Source organism: Xenopus tropicalis, chromosome 7, assembly GCF_000004195.4.
Source record: "Xenopus tropicalis strain Nigerian chromosome 7, UCB_Xtro_10.0, whole genome shotgun sequence".
Taxonomy (NCBI): Eukaryota; Metazoa; Chordata; class Amphibia; order Anura; family Pipidae; genus Xenopus; species Xenopus tropicalis.
In genome coordinates, this window is record NC_030683.2 from 29,811,049 (window position 1) to 29,834,191 (window position 23,143).

General features: G+C 40.5%; 1 protein-coding gene across 2 annotated transcripts in view; it reads right to left on the reverse strand.

The window, feature by feature from the left end:
* Positions 1–23,143, reverse strand: part of pdzd7 (PDZ domain containing 7) — a 31,691-nt gene that overhangs the window by 4,313 nt on the left and 4,235 nt on the right. Inside the window, exons 2-16 of one of the 2 annotated variants that reach the window (XM_031906428.1) lie at positions 20,841–21,260; positions 20,431–20,571; positions 19,576–19,750; positions 18,328–18,504; positions 17,111–17,258; positions 15,473–15,533; positions 14,187–14,687; positions 11,688–11,870; positions 9,920–9,961; positions 8,171–8,337; positions 3,896–3,987; positions 3,524–3,615; positions 2,192–2,281; positions 1,350–1,943; positions 643–743 (exon numbers count right to left, since the gene is read on the reverse strand). In XM_031906428.1, the coding sequence (XP_031762288.1) occupies positions 643–743; positions 1,350–1,943; positions 2,192–2,281; positions 3,524–3,615; positions 3,896–3,987; positions 8,171–8,337; positions 9,920–9,961; positions 11,688–11,870; positions 14,187–14,687; positions 15,473–15,533; positions 17,111–17,258; positions 18,328–18,504; positions 19,576–19,750; positions 20,431–20,571; positions 20,841–21,033 (2,757 nt within the window). In that variant the 5' untranslated portion in view covers positions 21,034–21,260. The remainder of the gene's footprint in view (positions 1–642; positions 744–1,349; positions 1,944–2,191; positions 2,282–3,523; positions 3,616–3,895; positions 3,988–8,170; positions 8,338–9,919; positions 9,962–11,687; positions 11,871–14,186; positions 14,688–15,472; positions 15,534–17,110; positions 17,259–18,327; positions 18,505–19,575; positions 19,751–20,430; positions 20,572–20,840; positions 21,261–23,143) is intronic. The other variant, XM_031906429.1, reaches the window with a different exon arrangement.

A 23,143-nucleotide genomic window follows, 5' to 3' on the forward strand; every position in this document is an offset into this window, starting at 1 on the left:
GAGTCATTGATTATTATTATTGCTGCATATTATTGACAGGGCAGGATTTATATTAGTGCAGAAGCTGAAATAGGTACTAGCCAAAGCAACTGATGTCAGCAGATCAATGGAGTAGAGGCAGTTTGCAGACACATGATTAAATGTGGCACCACGGGGGGTCGGCATGAGCAGTTCCTATATTGGATGGAGCCCTAGCATGAAATCACGTTCTAAATATTGTAGGCATTGCTTTTTTGTTAGATAAAGACATACAGAAATCTAGAAAACTCTTCTTGGTCACGGCACCTTCCCATTTCTCTCTATACTTTCATGCTCCCCAACTCTTCCTCCCTCCTTATTCTTTCACACTGCTTTCACCTCAAAAGCACATATTTTTTTCCTATCCAAACATTTCTCCTCTCTTCCACTTCCTTCTCCTTCTAGGCCTCCGTGTTGTGCAGTCAGGTCAAACAAAGCCCCCAGCCTCATCTGGCACCCTCTGGAACTTGGCAACACCGTGGCTAGCCCATGGTTGGACACCAAAGTAAGGCTTAGCACCCAACACATACAACTCTAATGACCAACATCTTACATTGGCATATCAAGGGGAACAATCCCAGCAGGTCCTGTTTCCTGCAAGAAAAACAATGATGTGATTTTTACCTGAAGAACATCACTGAGAGAGGCAGCACCTCCTGGAAATATCTTCTCTATTTTAACCATGGGTTGAACTTTGCATTCAATGCCACCTGAAATGCTGATGCCTGTAACAATAACATATGATAGCTCAGGAGCAGTATTTGCATTTACATTTTGCTGTAGTATGTGGACTGATCAAGGATTTTCCCTTGTGCTTGTTCTCTCATTACCTCAGTTTTCTCTACGGGAGCAATGTAATAAAAGTATCAGTTGTTTTTGCTCAGCTCTGGAAGCCTATATCAAGCAATCGGCAGGTAACATTTATTGGCCAGCTTTTCAAAAACAAGCTTTGTATTGATTTCAGTGAGTTATTAACTCTGTGACCCCATGCAGGGAATGGGACATACAAAACACTGTAGGCTGTAATTCACATTGAGCTGGCTCTACCTCACTATAGGAGGTGCTACTGAAAAGGTCCAGCATCTTGGTTTACATGTGAGTAGCACAACTGACACACCCTCAGGAACCTTACACTGTTGGGACCAGATTTATCTCATTAATTCATCCAGCTGGTCAGATTACACTTGCACCCATGGCTTTCAGTGAAAGTTACACTGAATAAAACATTTATCCATATAGGACTGACCAAAGCAGTTGCAGCCTTCACCTCAAGTAGGTTACTGTTTAGTGAATGTTTAAAAGACAACAGATGGCCTGCAAAGTAAACGTACCTAATGACTGCTTCAGTTTTGAAACGGTGACAGTTGCCACATCACACTCCTCTTCTTTCTCAAGGTGGCCATTTTGTTCAGAGTGATCTGTCTGTTCCGATCTGATCTCCTTTTTTATAGGTTTTAGCTTAATATCAATGTTCGATGGACTTAGAGAAACACCCCCAAATATTTGAGACAAGAGTGGTCTAGATTTCTTGGATTTATTGACTACGGAATAGGCATCATCTTTTCTTTCTTTCGATTTACTGCGAGTGGCTCTTAGAGTTTGGAATGCACCATTTTTGCTTTTTTCCTCCTTTTTATTTTTGGAAGACAAGGATATATCTTCTTTAAATACTGCATCAGAAGACACTTTTGTGGGTTCTGTAAGGAGCCAATTTGGCCTTACCGGCGTGGGGGAAGACTGTTTAGAAGCTACACTTTGCTCACTGTAGGAATCAACTGGCACATCTTCAAGTGGGGTAAAGCTTTTAGCAATTGTCCGCCTGCCGTCCTTTGTGTCCGGGACCTTTAACCTTGCCATTTCTGTTGCTAGCATTTTTTCATTTTCTGAATCATCCACAGGTTTCAGATGGAAGGCTCCTCTGTAATCTGGAATGAAAAAGGGGGTAATACGTTATAAAACTGTTTAGACTAAAACCTCAAACACTGCAGTGCATCAGAGGGCACCAAACAGAACTGAAGAAGACAACAGGCCCTACTTTGGTTAGTGCATTTTTGCTGCAGCTTACTGCACTACATTTCTATAGAGACCAAATGCAGAATAATGTATTTATAAACATTACTTTTCCCCATTTCTCCATAACCTCCATGCTATAGGTTAGAAGACTTTAACCAACCTGGAACCGGTGTGACCAGATGTTTCTTGGGCAGCGTGTCACTGTGAGTAGCAGGTCTGAGTGCAGGAGAGGTCACTGAGATGGCTGTCACTGTAAATAATACAATTTTTAAATTTGTGAAAATGAATCCAGCTTATTAATATACATACATACATATATATACATACATACAGTACATATATATATGGCACACCGCTACATAACATACCTCGGGTGCTCGGTAAAAGGTTCCAATAGTATAAAAAAGACCAGCAACTCCGGGATTTCTTGTGAAAAATCAAAACATATATTCAAAGTAGCATAAACAGCCGACGTAACGTTTCGGTCCCTATCGGGGGGCCCTGAGAAAGGTCCCGATGGGGACCGAAACGTTACGTCGGCTGTTAATGCTACTTTGAATATATGTTTTGATTTTTCACAAGAAATCCCGGAGTTGCTGGTCTTTTTTATACTATATATATATATATATATATATATATATATATATACTAATATATATTTATTATTTTGCATGCTAGTCGTAGAGATTAAAAAAAAGGTGTGTGGTGTGAAAATATAACCGGCGAAGGATCATAATACAAACTTGTTGGGCAGCGCATGATCGATAGGTCACTCTAACAAAATGATTATTAAGATGGTGGTTGTACATAGAAGGGGACCAGAAAGAAGGGCAAAGGTGCTTCAATTGCCCACTGCCATCTGTTTCAAGATATTTTATTATTGTGGGCTCTGATTACTTGCCCAAGCTTTCACACTGAACTTCCAGCAAAAGAGCAAAGCCTAGGTGAGTGTACTATTCTATATAATATTTATAGCAATTTCTCAGTAGAGGGTATAATCAGGTCTGGACTGGGATTCAAAATAGGCCCTGGCATTTCAAGTACAAAGAGGCCCAAACAGCCCACAGCAGCCCAATAAATATGGCAATTGCAATGATCCCCAACCAATGGTTTCTGAGCAACATGTTGCTCACCAACCCCTTGGATATTGATCCCAGTGGCCTAAAAGCTGGGGCTTATATAGGCTGCCAGTCCCTTAAACCTTAGGGAAATATGTTGTATATATATAAAATAATAATGAATTACCATACAGAATTCACAGGGCATTCTTAAGCAAAATCCTTATCTATCAAAATGCACAAAGTTACATTTGCACTGAGATTTCCACCCACTTTCTAATGAGCCCCTTTTAATGTCTTAGGGTTATCCAACCAAACAGACTGTTGGAAGTTATGGGCCAGGATAATCAACTATCTAGGTTTTAAAAATATTTTGGAAGAGTAATTTTTGTGAAATGAACACAACCTGACTTTCTATTATCAGTGACCCCTACCAGATCGGCTTTTTAGGGTATCATAAGCTTCCATCTCGAGAGGAATAACCATGCTGTCAAATCTGCCAAGATCAGTGAGAGTGATTAAAGCTCTAAAAGACAAAAATAAAGAAAACATTCTTACTGGCTGTTCATTTCAGTCAATATTATCTAAGCAATCTATAACAATTATCTACCAATCCCCAAATGATATCACATGAGTAGTAGTTCAGTTATTTTGCCTACACGCTCTATATTTGGTCTCAGTTTATATTTTCTTATTTGTGATTTCATTGTGCTATTTCAATGTACAATGCCCTGCACATTACAAACTACTGCCTATAATGGTACTTTTGGGCACATAACAGACTGTGTAATATTGAAATAACGTACCGTATGTCTCGTAAAAGTAAAAGCTTTTCTGGGCGGTCCAAAATTGCTAGCAGAGGTCTCACCAGATCTTCAATCCCACCTTCCTGAATGTACTGTGAAGAGAGGCCATTAAATAAATGGACATGCTCACATCCCTTATAAAAGACATTCAGCACTTTACTAATTCATTAATGTGTTTGTCCCTTTCAGCTGCCAGGACTGACCCACAGTGCTGAGGAACCATAGCAGATCCAACCACCAGTAGACTCTGGCTTCCATTTGCTGCCTGCTCTACACTCATTCATTGAACAACCACAGCTGATTCAATATCTTTTTTCGGATCTTTGTGATATTAAAAAGGTTCTGTGCCTTCAACCGTGTTTTGATTAATAAATTGCTCCCATAATGTGAAGAAAATGATATTCAGGAATGAAGTTAAAATGTTACATTGAAGAGAAGGGTGCCTATATTCCTTACTTGGCACAATGTCATGCTCAGTTCATCTCTTAGTAAAAGGTGTATAACAAAAAGATACCTTTTTACACACAATAATGATGTGTTGGTCAGAAATTCTTTAACCCATGCCAACTCTAACTATTTGATCTATCTGATCTAACTCGGCCCAACATTTGGCAGCACTTACTACCTACATGAACCTGCCCTGCTCCCCCCTACAGTGACGTCAGGGTTAGGCAGGGTATTTGCAGACACATCATTGAATGGGGCAGGGCATCCAGTCTGGAGACATCATTAGCACAGACTGAAGATGACACCAGAAGTGATTGGTCAGTAAGAACTTTTAGATCCGCCACATGCCTGTGACCCACGTGTAGTTCACTGTGTCAACCTGATCCTGCCCAAGCCATGGATAAACTGCCCCACACATTACTAATCTACAACCATCCAACTTTGGCAGATTCATATAAGAGGACCAACAAAAATAGATATGGTAGGATGGAGCACGCCAGGACTACTGTGATAGTAAAAATAAAATATTTATCCTTTATTTGTCGCTTCCATTAAAAACATATTACAAATATAGCAGAACTGAAACTCCCCAGCTTGACATGTTTCGTGGCTCAAAGCCACTTCATCAGAAGCTTCTGATGAAGTGGCTTTGAGCCACGAAACGCGTCAAGCTGGGGAGTTTCAGTTCTGCTATATTTGTAATATGTTTTTAATGGAAGCGACAAATAAAGGATAAATATTTTATTTTTACTATCACAGTAGTCTTGGCGTGCTCCATCCTACCATATCTATTTTTGTTGTTTCGTATTACGCCTGGATCGGGGGCGTTCTTTGGATGTGTCAGCACGGGACACTGTATACGCGGGACCTATCCTGGTGAGTGCTCCCTGCCTTCTGTTTTTCATATAAGAGGACTCTAACAGACAATGTTCTAAACAACCCGTTCCAAAATATTTCACCGGAAACATTAGAAAACCTGGTGTACTACTGGCCTGACTGGAAATCTGGAAACTCTGGGAAATGCCAGAAGGGCTGCTGTAAGCTGTCACAGATCAGCACTTACAAATGCCACAAATGGAGGGCTGTTTGGGCCTTTGTGTATTTAAAATACCAGGAGCTATTTTGAACTATCAAGGTCTCTGTATAAATAGATCCTTTGCTTAATGTCAGAATCTCCCATTCAGCACTTTCTCTGCTCTGCCTTTCTCATACCATTTCCAAACAAATCCTGGGCTTTCTTGACATGTTTATTGGCTTTTGGGGGGGGGGGGGGCAGAAATGTCTCTGGTACGAGTTCAAAGTATCCATGGAATAAGCAATACATGTTTGGGCCACCCAGGTACTACCCTAGTTACATCATCTTAGGCCTCAAATGCAGCTTAGATACCATCATGTACAAGGTACTGTTATTATTACAGAGAAAAAGGAAATAAATAGTAAAACTAGAAATTTGTATCTCTAGTAATAAGTCAAATCAACTGGACTTGCTGTATTAACTGGCTTTCTTACATGAGAGTCAGAATTGAAAAAGACAGTTGAATGACTAGCGAAACATCTTCAAGAAAAATACAGCAAGTCCAGTTGATTTGACTTATTATTACAGATTTGCCATGACCTGGATAACTGAGAACCTTCACAGACATAACTAGAATTTTGCTTTAAATGGACTCAATGTGAGATGGCCTTCCTCTAATTCAGAACTTTCTGGATAACAGGTTTCTAGATCCCATGCCTGTATAACATTCTGCAGTGCTGAGAAAATGCCTATAGAACTCATGAACTAATAACAGGGCCTGTTTGAGGTAGGTTAAAATATTAAAGAGTAGAGGCGTCACAAAACTAAAATACTGTATATTAATCAATAATTTATGCTGTATAAATAGCTTGGCACAGTTATCAGAATATCGTGTTTCAGCTATTTGATAATCTGTATTAAATATGGCTGATTTGAAAGAAATGTATTTTTTAATGCTTATACCTTAGTGCCCCCTAGTGACTGAAACTTGGCATTTCAGCAGTTCTAGCCATTACTGCAGTCTATAAAGATTCCCACACTTCATTTATGCTGTGGGCAGATACATATTTAATTTAAACACACAGATTCCAGGGTCAGTGTAAAGGTAAAGAAGAAAAGGCATCAGCCATAGGTCTCTCTACGTCAAAATCACTTTTTTACTATTGTCTATTTAAGGGATGTCAATCCCCCTGATACGGTGCGTGTCAGAAACAACTTGTGTATGCGCTCATGTCCTGTTGTTACCTGTGGTGGTTGGGCAGCAATTCCATAAGTAACAGTATTCCATTAAAATATTAATTGTGCCTCTAATCACCACCATTCATGCAGAAGAATAGGGGATGTTATCAGTCAGTCAGCCCAGTTCTTTGTAGCAGACGTTACCTGAAAACATTCTTCTGACCTTCAGTGTTGAGCCATGTTTTGTAAGACAGGCAGTGGAATACTATTAATTAAACACTGCAACAAATAAAGAACTCAAGGGGAAGTTATACCCTAAAGATGATTTATTTAACAGGGGGGGCATTAGTTATTTAACAGTGGAATGCACAGCTGCCTGGAGCCGCAGAAGTCTATATGGTAATGCTGGTGTAGGACCCATATTCTACAATCCAACATACAGTTCAGTGCCCATTTGTATTGTTTCCCAAATAAATGTGATATTGTTCACTGTTATCTCGTTATCTCTCTTTTGAGAACAAAGCATAACCTTATATTTCTGTCCAGATCTTGGCATGTAATAATAATAAACCAATATAACACATGTCTCATACAAAAAATATAGTAGAGAACTTTACCAGTCAAAGCGGTAATAAATCTTCCCAGAGGGTCGCATCTGGCCTGTAGGATTCCAGCTGGATATAAGATGATATTTTTGCCTAATAAAGTGCTTCATTTGTATATCTACTTAATGGTGCAACATGTGTTTTCTGGATCTGCACCTACTTGAAATGTCTCAGAATTCCTGTTGGACCCATCTTTAAATAACCACTGACAAACCACCAAGTTCCACAACTACCCTTGTAAGGGACCTGTTGGACCTGTTTTATTCATATTACAATCGTTCTGTGTTAACAAAGTTTGTTAAGAATTGTGGAAAGGGAAAAAGAAAAAGGATGTGAATGTGTTAAGAAGTGACAAATTGTAGGCTTCGACCTACAGCTTTCTATATAACTTATTTTTCTTGAAAATACTGGCCTTTGGGTTTGGGTGGTGGGCAGTGACATCACTTAGGGGTGAGTGTTGACGTCATGGGTGGGCTAGGTGGCTGCAAGGGCATATGGGGCGGGGAAATGGGCAGGTGGGGCAGGGAAATGAGTGGGGCAGATCGGACATGGAGAGAGACAGGGAAGGGAGGGATTTATAGGTAAGGTTGCAAGCCATACAGATTTACCAGCAGGTATATTTCTGGTAAATGTGCTATACCAGCACTGGCCCTAGCTGGCTAGGTGGCAACTCTACCTATGGCTGTGGAAGATGGTGTCACCTAAGACATTTGTTAGGAAAAGCTGCACCTTACCTGGGTGGCACGTATCTCAAAGTTTATCACGTGAAAACTCTATTGAAGTCTATAGGAAAAAAACGCAACTGAATATGGAGATTGTTTTTTCTTGTCCATTGGTTTTCACATAATAAACCATGACATAACATTTTTCACTGAATTAAGTCTGTCCCATAGTGCTTTTCTGACACAAGGAATCATCGGCTTTCAGTATATACCTGCCCCAGGCCCTAAACCATAACAGTAACTGGATCCTCAATGGATTTAACATAATCAGATGTGAGACCCAGGCCTAAAGTTCTTAGATGCTTACCCTTCTGCAGTGGCGCAGTACAGCCGCAACCTCATCTTTGTTGAGTAGTTTTAAGGCCATGTCTTCGGTAACAGCCAACCTGTCTTCCAGTGACAATTGCATGTCTCCATTATAAATTGCATTCAGGTCCCTTTGTGTTCCAAAGAAAAAAGGCCGACGATCTTTCCCTATGGGAACATTTTTTTTTAATTCAGCAAGACTTTAAAATAAAGATAATACATTTGCTCAATTCCAATTCCACTACTATAAAGGTAGAGAAGTTAAAACTATTGCACCTTACTAACAGTAATTAAATAAACAGAAATTTACTTTATCATGAAAAAAAGTGTGAGAATGTTGTGGGAAAGGGATACCCAAACAGAGAGTCAGGAGCACCACCATGGTATAATTATGTTATATGGTATAATTATGTTATATGGTATATTTATGTTATATGTAGGAATGTTTCTATTTACCATATAAACACTGTGGGCTGCCCCAGGCACAGGCCCATGGGTGGCTTTATGGTAGATATGGCTTTCATTACAGTTGATATTGGATTACTTACCCTTGATATTGGACATCCTTGTTGTAGACAGTAGTGATAACAATATAATTTCTAGATTATATAAAGTATATTTATTTATATACATACAGGTATGGGACCTATCATCCAGAATGCTTGGGACCTGGGGTTCACCAGATTATGGATCTTTCCATAATTCTGATCACCATATCTGGAGCCTGCTAGAAAACATTAATCATGAAATAAACACAATGGGATTGTTTTTCTACAATCAAGGTTCTAAAAATGTAAAATATTTGCTTAAAATGGAGCATATGGGAGATGGCCTTGCCATAATTCAGAGCTTTACAGATAACAGCTTTCTGGATAAGGGATCCCATACCATCAGAAGAAAAAAGAACACCCAAAGCAAAGCCACAGCACTGCATGATCCAGCATGACCATAAAGATGCACAGCAGATACATCTAGAGACTGAAAATACCTTGCAAGGACAGTATACAGTATAGTGGCCAATTTAAATAGTGTTTCCAGATGTTTAAGATGTTCTAATATCATCAACAAAGTCAATTATTTTCTATTTATAGATATATTTTCAATTCCATTTATTATTTTGCTCAATAATTTTCTATTTATATATATTGTAAATTAGATATTATTTTGCATAGAACCAGTAAGCTCAGCAATGCAAATCAAAATCAATTAAACAAATACAAGTTTTTTACGTGCATCTTCATATGAGATACTGATCCACACGTATCTAGGAACCATTTAGCTTTGCCTCAGGGCAAGGTCTCTTTCTGGGCTGAGACCCACCGTGACTATTCCCTTTCTCAAATCTTTGGGTGGGGGGGATGTAGGGGTGACACCCTTATCCCAGCACATAGTTATGGCTCTAGGTAGGTAGGAGAGTGGGGAATTGCAGGTATGGAACAGTTAATCTCACTATTATGTTTGATAGGTTGCAGAGTAACCTATTATTAGCGACTTTTCATTTGGAGTTTGGCAATGTAGATAGCATTTTAAATCCAAAATTGGGAAAACAGCAGGACAGGAAGTTAATTTATTGAAGACCAGATGAAAAGTTGCTAAGAAATGGCCAGTCTATAACCTATTAAAAGATAATGTAAAGGTTGACTTCTCTCTCTTTAAGCTCCACCCCCCCCGGCAGTGCTCAGCCCAGCAATGTTCCCAGGTATGATGCCACACAGGAGAATAAATGTCAGGCATTGTAAAAATACATTACCCCTTTTCAAGCTTCTGGTCATAAACTTTTGAACAATATTAACTGGAGAAAGAATTAGAATAAAACACTGAGAAAGATCCTCTAGAAAATGAAATTTTTGATGAAACATTAATTCATGAAGCCTATACAGTTCTAATGCGTTCTGTAGTGATTCCCAACAAGTGGCTCGTGAGCAAAATTTTGCTCCCTGCCCCCTTTAATGTGGTTCCCAGTGGCCTTAAGTAGGTGCCCATTTTTACATTTCTGGCTTGGAGGCAAGTTCTGAACATGGATGCCTGTAGGCATTATGGGAGCCTCCACCTACACGGTGCCCATGGTCAACAAGCAATAGGGCAATATTTTAGTAGTAAAGCAAAAATTTAGAATTTGTTTGTTTCCATGTTTAAGGATTCGATGTTTGGCGATGTCGGCATTTTGCCGAAATCGCGAGGCAACTTCGGCAATTTGCCGAAATCGCCTGCGCAGCGTGTGCCATCCCACCAGCGACTTACATTTTCGCCGGTGGGATGGTAGTTCGGGGAGATTAGTCGCCCGCGAACAGGGAGATTTGTCGCGGGCGACTAATCTCCCCATGTGCCAGAGCCCTAACATGTCCCCAAGTCAAGTTTATCTAAGGTAAACGTTGTTTTAGTTACATCAGCTCAGCTATTGGATCAGATTACCAAAAAAACAAATTGGATTGGTTGCTAAACCCTCCTTAGCAATGACAGGATCAGCAGAGCTAAAAGTAGCCATGTTACTGTGTGTTACAGAAAGTAGCATTGCTTACAATATTTGGCGATCCTCCTACACTAGGGTCACCCATATAAACCTTTCCTAGTGTTTCCTATTCTGCATTTCACTTATACTGGGCAGATAACAACCTGTTTAAAATAAACAGAATGAAATAAATAAGTAAGGATGCAGTTATCTGGCTGCATGGCTGGACCTTACATTGGGGGAACAAAAAGAGCATGAATATCAAAGTGACAGTCACCTGCATCCATAGCTGCCCCTATATAATTATGTATTCTGCTTTTGTGCCAACAGCCCTTTCTGGCGCAATGACAAGCAGGGGGGCCAATGACAAGGGAGCGGGACATCGTTGCACCCTAGGCAGATGCCTCTTCTGCCTACCCCATGTCCCCTCCCTGCCAACAGTGACCCATCTCCCACAACTACTGAGCTGTATTCTTTCTGCCGCCATAATGCGTTAAAATATGTTGCTTGCAGTTACTGTAGGTAGGTAGCTGCGTCCTCTACTCACTTTATTTCAGACACACCCATTAAGTGGAGCTCTTACACTGCAGTAGTGGGTGCCCCAGCCTACCTTTTTTAGGGTTGCCACCTTTTTCAATTAATAATGGGTGGGTTGGGATGTCATTTTGGGGTGGGGTTATGATGCAAGGGGCAGGGGAAATTGCAGGCTGGGTGGGGGAAAGGCAGGGTTATAGGTGGAGCAGAAGCTGGCCCGTAGTTATTAAGGGTGATTGGCAGTGGAGAGCCAGAAAAGGGGGGATTTATGGGGCAATACAGATTTACCAACAAATACATTGCCAGTAAATTTGCATTACTGTGCCAGCCCTAGCTGGTGCTTTACTGGGTAGGTGGCAACCCTAACCTTTGCAAATAAATCCAATATATTTAGCTAAAAAGCACCTTTCAGTATTACATTTAAAGCATTACTAATCATTACTGATCTACAGTATACAGGGACAAGGACTCAGGATGAAACATTTCAGCTCACTGACTGCAGACTGACATAAGTTATCATGTATTATCGTTGCACCTTTTTCTTGGTCCTTTTGTGGCTGAGATTTAGCCCTTCTCTGTGCTTCTGGCGTCATGGCCTCCCCATTTTGCTTGCTTCGGCTGCCTTTAAAAAAGACATTCATAAACGTTTTTGAACGTTTTAAGGTGACGCCACTTTCTGCAGCTGCACGTTTCTCTGTCTTTTTGTTCTTCTTGGCTTCTGTAAATTGAGTGGGCAAATAGCCATCATTAATATAAGGCCTGTTTATATAGTCAAAAAAAACAAACAAGCACACCAAATACAGGAAAAAGGGATTATTTAACCCAGGTGCTATCTAGGCCAATACTATAATAATATACAAAAATGGATACAGATAGGGGAATACCTCCCAATAAAAACGTAACTTTTATTATTCATAAATAAAAGGAAATCAGTTTCTGTCCACGTCTAGAACCTTTCTCAAGACCTTATATTTGACAGTGTATTTTATAATTTACAGTGCAGCAACTACAAATAGTTTAACCAGTATTAATGTGTTTAGATTGCTGATTAAATGTACAAAGCAGATATGGAGTTATTTACTGATGGCTGGACAGGGTGCAAAGTGCAAAAAAGGGCCTGAAAACTAAAATTCTATTTAAAGAGATTGTAAGCTCTACGGGGCAGGGACCTCCATCCTCTTGTATCTTTGATTCTTTACTTATTGCAACTGTATCTTGTATTTATTGTTCTACTTTGTATTTATCTATTATTATCTTAATAACCCCCTGGTTGTATTAATGTATTCTACTGTACAGCGCTGCGTACATACAGTAAGTAGCGCTTTATAAATAGATATATACATACATACAAAGAGATGGTGGTCACATGGTGACACTGCGTAATAATATTACACCCTGTTTATCTCAGGTCAGCCAACCTATAAACCATGACCTTTACTGCTGTAAATGTGAAGCAATTGCTTAAAAACAAAGTAACCAAAGCAAAATATATACAGGTATGGGATCTGTTACCTGAAAACCTGTTATTCAGAAAGTTCCAATGCCATAGATTCTATTTAAGCAAATAATTGATTTTTTCAAAAGTATTTCAATTTTCTTTGTAATAATAAAACAGTATCTTGTACGTAATCTCAACTAAGATCTAATTAATCCTTATTGGTGGCAAAACAATCATATTGGGTTTATTTTAATGTTTAAATGATTTTTTTTATTAGACTTAAGGTAACATAGTAAGTTAGCTTGAAAAAAGACACACGTCCATCAAGTTAAACCTTTATTCCTATATATAACCTGCCTAATTGCTAGTTGATCCAGAGGAAGGCAAGAGCCCCATCTGATGCCTCTTATTTGCCGCAATCGGACCAGTCCCTGGATCAACTTGTACTAAGAGCTATCTCCCATAACCCTGTATTCCCTCACTTGCTAAAAAGCCATCCAAGGTATGGAGATTCAAATTATGGAAAGACCATAACCATGGTACTTTTTTTCTACCTCCCTTACCCCATGGCTAGATGGGTTAAAAAAATTGGAAAAAAATTGACCAGGTACTGTATAAGATTTCAAGTGCGCTGGGAATCTGCAGGCCCGGATTTGTGGCGAGGCCACAAAGGCCCGGGCCTAGGGCAGCATAAACATAGGGGCGGCATGCCGACACGCTGCACGCAAATTTTCAAATTTTGTTTTAACTTTGGCACATGCGGGGGAGGAGGAGGTTGTTCGCGCATGCGCGCTCCCACGGCGGGGGGTGCCAAATGGGGGCGGCCTCGGGGCGCCCCATTTAGAAATCCGGCGCTGGGAATCTGAAGCTCCCCTTTGATTTTTGATATAACAGAGCATACAGTATATAATATACTACCTATATCTGGGATAAGACTAACCCCTAATCTGCTATTACAGTGGTGTGGGCCAAAAAGCAATAAACCCCAATATGGCCGGACAGGGTGCATGAAGTTCAGGGGCACATTGCAAATATGTTTATATCCAGTGCAACATCCAGGTCTACGTTAATTCTCAAGCTCTCACAAAAATCAACATTTTTAGAAGTCAAATGATAAGAGACTAAATAACATTCCTGTATATAATACAAATTACAGCTTTAAAAATTAAAAGTCTGTCATTTTCAAGTAATACTGGCCACATGCAGACAGGTCTGGGCATTTGACCCAACAGTTGAAGCACTTGATCTGTGGGTAATTTGGCCATATAAATGTCAAACAACCATGTCTCAGGGGCATCTTAAAGCTCGACTGACACATGAGTTAAGAAAGTGGCCAAACACATGACCCAACATGGACTAACAACATGGAACAATACTGGCTGATACTGGGCCAGGCTGATACAAATGGTCCATACTTCACTTTCATTTACTTCTTTCTGAACGTTGAACCTGTGTGGAGTATTTGAGGCCTTACCCTACAAATTCTCAAACCAACTGGCTCCTCTTATTTACAAAACACTTTAAACTTAAGGGTGCATTGCATCATTTGCATAATCCAATTATATTGTTAGCCATGTGCTATTTTTAAGAACTCACCACATACAGTTAGGTAACTCTGAGATCGTTTGATAGGCTTTCGCGGTTTGCTTAGTGCCAACAGTAGTGCTGTTTTCAAAGAATCTGACCTAGAATATTCCTCATTAGAACCCCTTTTCTGCTTCTTCTTGTGTTGTGATTCAAGAAAACTCTCTGTTCTTATGGCGGTATCCCTCAGAAGCACTGTAGGATGCACAGTTCTCTTGGTCTCAGATATAGGTCTTCCTAACCTGGGAGTTCCATCAAGATCTGTGAGCCCAGATGGAAGCATATTAATGTCTGTTTGTATGGCTGTTTCTGCTCTTCCCAACAAATTCTCATCAGCAAACATATCTGTAGAAATGCCTATATCCACCATTCCAGGCTCATACAGTGCCGGGCTAGAGATAAGAGCTTGATGATATCCATTTATTGGGTTTAACGGGGCTCCAGATGAATAAGAAGAAGCAGAGGAACTGGTTTCAGAGGCTTGAGAGAGTTGCTGAAGTTGGCCATTGGACACTAAAATAGAAAACATACACAGATCAAAAAAAAGCAGAGATGACTAGAAAAAAACTTTATTAGACCATTTAAGAACCAGACAAACAGGGGCAGTATTATCAGGGCCTGCGGCTAATAGCAATAGGGCATAAGGGTATCCTGTTTGTCACAAAGTATAGTCCTGACAATGACACACACAGTGAAGAGGCCTATATATATACACACATACAGGTATGGGACCTGTTATCCAGAATGCTCAGGACCTGAGGTTTTCAGGATAAGGGGTCTTTCTGTCATTTCGATCTCCATAACTTAAATCTACTAAAACATATTTAAAACAATAAAAACAAATAAACCCAAAAGGATTGTTCTTTCTCCAATAATGATTCATTATATCATAGTTAGTACAAGGTACTGTTTTCTTATTACAGAGAGAGAGTCTATGGGATAACGGGTTTATGGATACTGGATCCCATACCTGTATCTATATATCATGGCAGATTTTGAAGAGGTTTTTGCATCTCCTGTATTACTTGGCCATGCCAATTTTTAAGCTCTTTTGTCCTTTCTCTTTTCAAATAGTTTAAACTTCATCTGCTCTTGTTAAAGGAACAAGAACAATTTATTTTTAAACATTTTGTTCCTTTTAAGAATTCAGAGGCACTATCAAGATTTCCTCCAAAAAAATGCAAGAGAAACCCTATCTGAGCAACACGCATTCTGTAAAGGGATATCGGTGTCCTGGGATTTCCCTCTAACCACAAGCGAGGGCCAATGGCGCACAGCATTAATATTACAGTACTTACATTTACTGAACCAACAATACTCTGCGATCATTTCCTTGTAGGCCGGGTACATGGCTGTTTCCTACAAAATATCATTGCAATGAGGGATATAAAAACTCGAGAGATAAACGCTTCTGCATATTAAAATGGGCATCGCTGAAAGTAAAACCTGATAGTGCTTTTTCAATAAATAATATATTGCTCTTCACCGATGAAACCGTATATGCATAGCCTTAAGTAAGTGACCCTGCCTTGCCTTAAGAGGAAACCAGCAGCGTGAGGCTCGTTTATTCACTGTGGTGCTGAGGTAATTAGCAGAAAATAATTTACCGCTGAGCATCTCCTGTCTTTCACTACTTAGTGTAACTTAGGCAGCTGCCTGGGTAACCATTAAATAGTGTGGTGGCATGCTGAGATATAGGGATCAGGTAGTTGGCAACAGTGGTTGGCACCCCCCCAGTACATGCAAACAAGGGTAAATGATGAGCGGGTGGTGAGGGGACGAGGGCACAGACTAGGGATAGACAGACAGAACAACCACCACCATCATTGTGCCCTAGGCACCTGTCTCTTCTGTCTGCACCTAGTTCTGGTCGCCCTGGTTGGCATTTTCCTTATAGAGGGCATCACTTAATATTCCAGGTGCAGCCACTGGGTGCAAGAATGTATGCAAGTATGTTGAATGGCTATACACTGATCGTTCTGCCCAAACTGCTTTGCATGTAGCATCAATACACTGGTTTGTACCTGCTTATCTGAATAAGGCACTAACTTCATGATGATGTGCAGAAGAGCAAAATAGTACTGTACTACAGACATCTCAGCACCCAGGTTGTGTCAATCAAATTACATGCATACAAATTAAAGAACTTATGTCCCACCTGACACAAACGTAATATTTGAGGGCACAACTACATGTGGTTTATGAGCTGGTTCAAACTTGTCTACCCAAATTGGCTATAACCAAATATAGGGTGACTTTTGGCAGGCCTAGTTACACTTTTGAAAAAGCAGTATCACTGGCTCATGGGTTCAAATGCCAGAGGGGCTGTAAGATGCCACAGACAGTCTCTATTTATTGGGCCTGTGGGGGCTGTGTTTCTCTGTGTACTTGGAATGCCGGGGCCTATTATGAATCCAAGTCCAGACCTGATGAATCCCACTTGATTAAATTAACAGCCTCTCCTCATAAATTCACATAAGCTTTTTTGGGGTTGTCAGACTTTCTCATTAAGGCTGCCCTGTGGTGCAAAATTCACATTCCCTATTCCGAACAGTCACTCTCAAGGCATTAAAGACAGAGTGAATCCAAATCTTACCCTGACAATCTTCAAGCTGACGTGGCCAAGCACACAGTTTTGCTTTGCTTTGTTGCCCTATGTATGTTTTCATACAATAAACTTCATACTGAGTACATTACTACAGCTGATTTTGTACCAGTTTCTTGAAGGGTTAACACTTCAGTCACAGCCTTCCTATCTATATCTGTCAACAAGCAGTCAAAATTGGTCATTGATCAAATGATTCTAGTGATCAGCTAATGAATCCACCTGTAACCATTTTAGCCTGAAAGTGTCTTGGCTAGAATGTCTTTTATACTAAAGCCTCTTGCATAACAATAACTATCATACTTCCCAGTGTTACATGCATATTACATACCTTTATAGTTAGCATGATATGAGTCAGACCCTTTAGCACTTCCACTGCCTTGCTATGGCTTATGTCTTCGAAGTTGACTCCATTGGCTGCAAGGACTTGATCTCCCACTCTAATACCCTTCTCTTCTGCTATTCCTCCTGGATCAACTCTACCAATAAAGGGAAAATACATTGTGTTTCAACCATGTTTCTTAGCGCTTATCCCTGGGATCTGTTCCCATCCTCTTTTGTTTCAATATAAGGGCTCATTTAGCAATGTGCGAATATGCTAGAATGGATGCAAAACTGAGAGACTGATGTTATTCACACATGCTCCTAGCAACTTGCGGCAAAGCAAAATTTACCTGCTTTGATAAACTGTGCGCAATTGCTCACACTGATGCTAGGAAACCATGGAAATATCAGTTGCAGGGTTCCTCTAGCAGGCTGAGTGCATGGACACAACTAACTAGTGCCAAGTGAATGGGACACTAATGCTGTTATTGATGCCATGGGCAATTGTGAGTGTAGCCATATTGCTGCAACTTGCTTGTGATTTACCAAAACTGATGCCAATTTGTACTTAATACATCAGGTATTATAAATGATTAAGCAAAGTCCTGCTGCTATATCAATAAATGATGCTGATGTTGATTTAGTCTGTTTTTTAATTATTATGGTTTTTTAGTCTTCAAGTACAGATACTATCTAGCTCTCAGGTCACTGTACCCACATGTCTACTGAATTTTATTGTTATGTTTTATTGCTTTTATTTCTTTAAACCCTCTCCTATATACAGTAGGAATCATTTACCACAAGCGCAGCTGGGGTCATGCTAAATTGCCTGTAGTCAGTTGGGCAAAAACAGTACCATTCATTACAGCTTCTTGTGTCAACATGTGCTCCTTGCACTTCAATATATAGCTGTGCTCAGTGCCACTGCAGAGAACCCCATTAAGTTTCCTTAATGTAGAGTAATTATGTCTATCACACAACTGACCATTTAAATTCCATATCTGAGATTTGCAGAATTTAAAAAACACAAATAAATGCAAATAAATGTCACAAAATACTAACACAATTATACAAAATAGGTTAAGGCAAACTACTCTTTTTTAAGCAAACTGCACGTTAAAGTACATTTTACATCACATGTGGAAATAAAACCAAAAGGAACCTTTGCAAGCCCACGTTTCTCTCCATAGCAGAGTAAAGAAAATGCTGAGGATTTGAACTTACTTGGAAACAAAAATACCAAGTCCAAATTCTTTCCCTCCTCTGATATTGAAGCCCCAACAGGTGTCATCAGAAGATGTGTATAGGTGCACGATTCTTCTCATTCCATCTTCTGAGCTGCTGTCTGACGGCGTGGAGCTACCCTTTTCTACGATCAGTCTCTTATTCAGTACATCCACCCTTAGAGGAAATCAATAGCTCATGTCAGCGTATGGCCATATCAGTTCAATGCAAAGCATGTGATAGACATTCAGTTCTGCCAAAATTAACTAAACTTTTCTAATCCTATTTTGGTTAGAAGATGGGAGCCTGCAATGATAGGGACCCAATGTTCAACCTGTTCACTTGTAATGGGCTGCTTCTCTGCCCAGCTAATATTATATATAATAAAGCCATACAAAGGAGGCCCAATCAAATTCCTTGGAGTACCACATATGATCTTTTTTTGACAACCCTGTTATTAGTGAATAAGGGCAAGAGTGAGGGAGCAACAAAGGGCAGTCTGAACTACATTAAGGAACATAGTAAGTCTGATGAGCCCTAGTGATACACACCATGTGAAAGGGATCCCACTGAGAAAGATCAGCGGAAGTGCAAGAACCCTGAAGTTGGCCTGGGTTCACCTGAGAGGTACTTGTAGGGCAGGTGCATTGGCAGTACAGATATGGAGATATAACTTAAGCACTGCAGTGAGCAGCCAAACATGGCACAGATTGGTGGAAGAGTTACCAACACACTAATAGATAATATTTATATAAAATGCATTTACTTTCATCTTATAGGGTTTTCTTTCCCAGGTGGTAAGCATTAATTTCCCAAAATGCCATACTACACATTTGTTACTGATACAGTAGAAGTAACAGGTCTTACAGGTCATTGGTCTACAGGAAATGAGAACAGAATGGGGAGGATTGCAGATCCTGGATGAGCTGGGCGCTTGCTTTAGAGCCTTGGACATAAAGCCAAATATATGCACCTCTACCCTTATGTTATACTGTACACAAATGTTGAGCAGCATGATGGTTTCTAGGGTGCGTTAAGATTGTTTACATCTAACAATATTGATCACTGAGAAGCTTAAAAATAAAATTACATTTGACCTGGTATTGTCCTGTAATTGGATACGGCCTTACTTCAGTTAACCTGACACGCTCTCTTTGGCCCATTGAGGCCTTACATTGTGATTTTTGGTTACCTAGAACAGCTGACAATGGCGAGCAGAATAAGAGTGGAGAGCGTGGCTCTGCTTACCATGTGGTCTTTTCTCTGGAGAATTTAATCCCTGGCACTTTTCCCATACGTCTCACCATCATTCGAAGGCGGTTATTCCCAGTAAGAACTTTGACAGCACTTCCCATGGTGATGTTCTCTAGACTTATGCCATTTACCTCCGCAATCTTATCTCCAACACACAAACCTGCTTCTTCTGTTAAACAAAAACAATATGTTGCATGGTAGCTCACACTTGGAAGACATGTAGATGGTGTTCATGATATAGTATAGCTGATCCCCATAGGCAGGTGGCTTTTTGTAGAGAAAACATCTACTGGTTTAGGATTAAAAGGTTGACACTAAAGAAAATTTTTCCCATTGCTGACACAGATACTACCAAATCATACAATGTCAGTCTTGAAAACTCTGTGATCTTTCAGGCTACAGTTTGGGAAAGACCCTTTTGCATTGCCCTGCACAGAGCTTAGGCCCCAATCCAGCTGTACAACTATGGCATGAATTGGAATGCAGATGTAAGCCAGAAATGATCACCCAACATCAGCCCCCAACCTCATACACTTGGATGACTGCAAATCCCAATAGTCCATTTAGTGGATATCATTACCAGAATAATAGGTGGCAGCAAAGATAGGACCAACTACATATTAATACCCTTTGTTTTTTGAAAGGCAGGTGTTGACATACTTGAAACAGTATAGCGTATGCCTATTGCAGACATGGTTGTGATAGAATATCATTTAGTAATACTTGCAGATAGGGGTATTCTGACACACTCCTTGCGCCATAGGCCCCAACATCACAATTTAAAAATCTAGGGGTATGATAACAGGAGGAAGGAATTTCTTTCTTGGGTGAGCATCTGTATTCCCTTACCGGCAGTGCTTTCTTCTTCCACTTTACTAACAAATATTCCAAGCCCGTGTTCTGAGCCTCCACGGACACTGAATCCCAGTTTTCCATCACGGCTTTTCTCCACTGTGATAGCAAGGATTGAATCACTTTCATCACTGTGAGCTGCAAGGACAAAATATAATAAGATTGAAATGGCCTAAGGGGTTAATGATACTTATGCCCCAGATCCCTGAAAGAATCACATTTGAAAGTTAATGTAAATGCTCAATGATAGGGGCAAGGTTTGGTGCCATAGGTTATGTAATGAGCAGTGTGATGTGCACTCACAATACTGACAATGCTGTACAGATAAACAGCTAGTGTAGGTGGAATGTCAGCAATATAAAGTAATTAAAATACTTTAAGCAAAGGAAACATGGAGTGCAACTTACCTTCTAAAGGGGAGTTTATCAGAATGACTCTTCCCATTGGAGACGTGGTTCGGAGCCCTTTAGGTAGGCCATTACCCTGTCTGTTCTGCTTACGAAATAAGTACCGGGAAGCTGTATGAGAGTCTCTTCTGGAACCCCTGGGAAAATTAGCATCGGTCATCTCACTGTCATCCATTTCAAAAGCTTGTGCCATGGCATGCTGGCCTGGGAGCAAGTCATATGGATTCTAGGGCTTGGTCAAGGCTGAGATTGAACAAATACAGAGTTTGTGTGCTGCTGGCAAGGCAATAACTGTTCATGTCATTTCCCACCAGAAAAGCTGTATGTTTAACATACTGGGCAGCACCATTTCTTCAGGCCATGATCTCAGATGCTGCAGGTTCCATGATGTTTGCCTCCATCGTAAACCAAAGATGCAACCTATGACAAAATAGTATTGTTAGACATCTCATATTAGTGTTTTGGCAGGCAAGAAATGCAGCAACACCCTAGTGAACAGGACAGAAATATTTTGCATGTAGTAGGCAGCCAATCCACACTTAGGGGCACATTTATGAAATCACGAGTTTGAATCCCAAATGGGAAAAATTCAGATTGCATACGATAATTTCTGAAGATCGCAAATATCACGAAAATGCTTACGAAAAAATCGTATTAGTCACGATAATATTGTATTGGCGATCTGAAATTTTCGGACCGAACTTTGATCGTTCTGTGCATGATTTTGGAAGCCTCCCATAGGAATCAATGGCACTCTGCAGCTCCAACCTGGCCCAAGGAAATTCTCCCATAGGGCTCAATGGCACTCTGCAGCTCCAACCCGGCCCAAGGAAAGTCTCCCATAGGGCTCAATGGCACTCTGCAGCTCCAACCCGGCCCAAGGAAAGTCTCCCATAGGGCTCAATGGCACTCTGCAGCTCCAACCCGGCCCAAGGAAAGCCTCCCATAGGGCTCAATGGCACTCTGCAGCTCCAACCCGGCCCAAGGAAAGCCTCCCATAGGGCTCAATGGCACTCTGCAGCTCCAACCCGGCCCAAGGAAAGCCTCCCATAGGGCTCAATGGCACTCTGCAGCTCCAACCCGGCCCAAGGAAAGCCTCCCATAGGGCTCAATGGCACTCTGCAGCTCCAACCCGGCCCAAGGAAAGTCTCCCATAGGGCTCAATGGCACTCTGCAGCTCCAACCTGGCTCAAGGAAAGTCACGATAACAAAGCTTGAATGAATCTGAATGAATTGAACTGCCATATAGTTGTTAGAGGCACTACTGCCATCCTCCTTCTCTGAATTCAGGTGCATCTATTGCCACAGGGGAACCTTGGAGGTTTGGAGTGCCAGGGTTCCCAGTGCAGGCTGCACCAAAAGACACAGCAGACTTGCCCCTAAAGAATCAGACTCACATGTCATTTTGATTTGTTAGTGTCCTAGAAGTGACGCCAACTTGACTTTTCCAGAGAAATTGCATCTGATTTGCGTCAGCACGAGTCAACGTGTTCTCTTTGCACTTTTATATCGTTGCACTCTGCTGCCTTCCTCCTGCTTTACATGACTTTATACTGTTGCACCTATTGGCGCTGGGGGAAATCTGGAGCTACTGCCACCTCTCAGAATTCCCCTTGAGGGAGGCTTTACACTGAAACATAAGGGTAATTCTCATTTGTAGGCTAGTGTATCCGCTTCCTTGTATTTCTTTTGTCTGGATCACATTTGGGTGGTATGTATGTCACTGATAAACCAATTGTATAGGCATACATTATTTATGCTGAGCAAATTTGTAAAACTATCTATTCTTGTCGATAAAGAGATTTCTTTTTGGCAATGCCAACGTGTTTCTATACAGAAATATATATTATAGATATAATAATATCTATATATTTTAGAAATATTGTTTATTTGAAGTTGCCTTATGTGAGGGTGCTTTTGGGCTATATGCACCTTACTCAGCTTTATATAAGCTTTTCTTACCTGCGCTAGTGTGCCCTCCATTGATTTAGATTTTTCCTACTGCCACCTCTCAACCAGGCAGTAGCTCCGGGGTTCCCACAATGGCCTGCATCAGTCACTGCAGCATGATTCGGGTGCACACAACAAACTGCATCTGATTTGCATTGAATTGCTAAAAAATTAAAGTGTTTTGAAGTAATAAAATTATAATGTATTTTTTCCCTGAACTGTTAACAGTGGATACTACAAATCTATCCTGTTATCTACTGTGTATCCTGTATCTAAATGGCTGCCCCCATTGCTACACAGCAGCTTGTTTATAAAAACTATAGTTTCATTCCTAGCTTAGTGCCACTTTTACT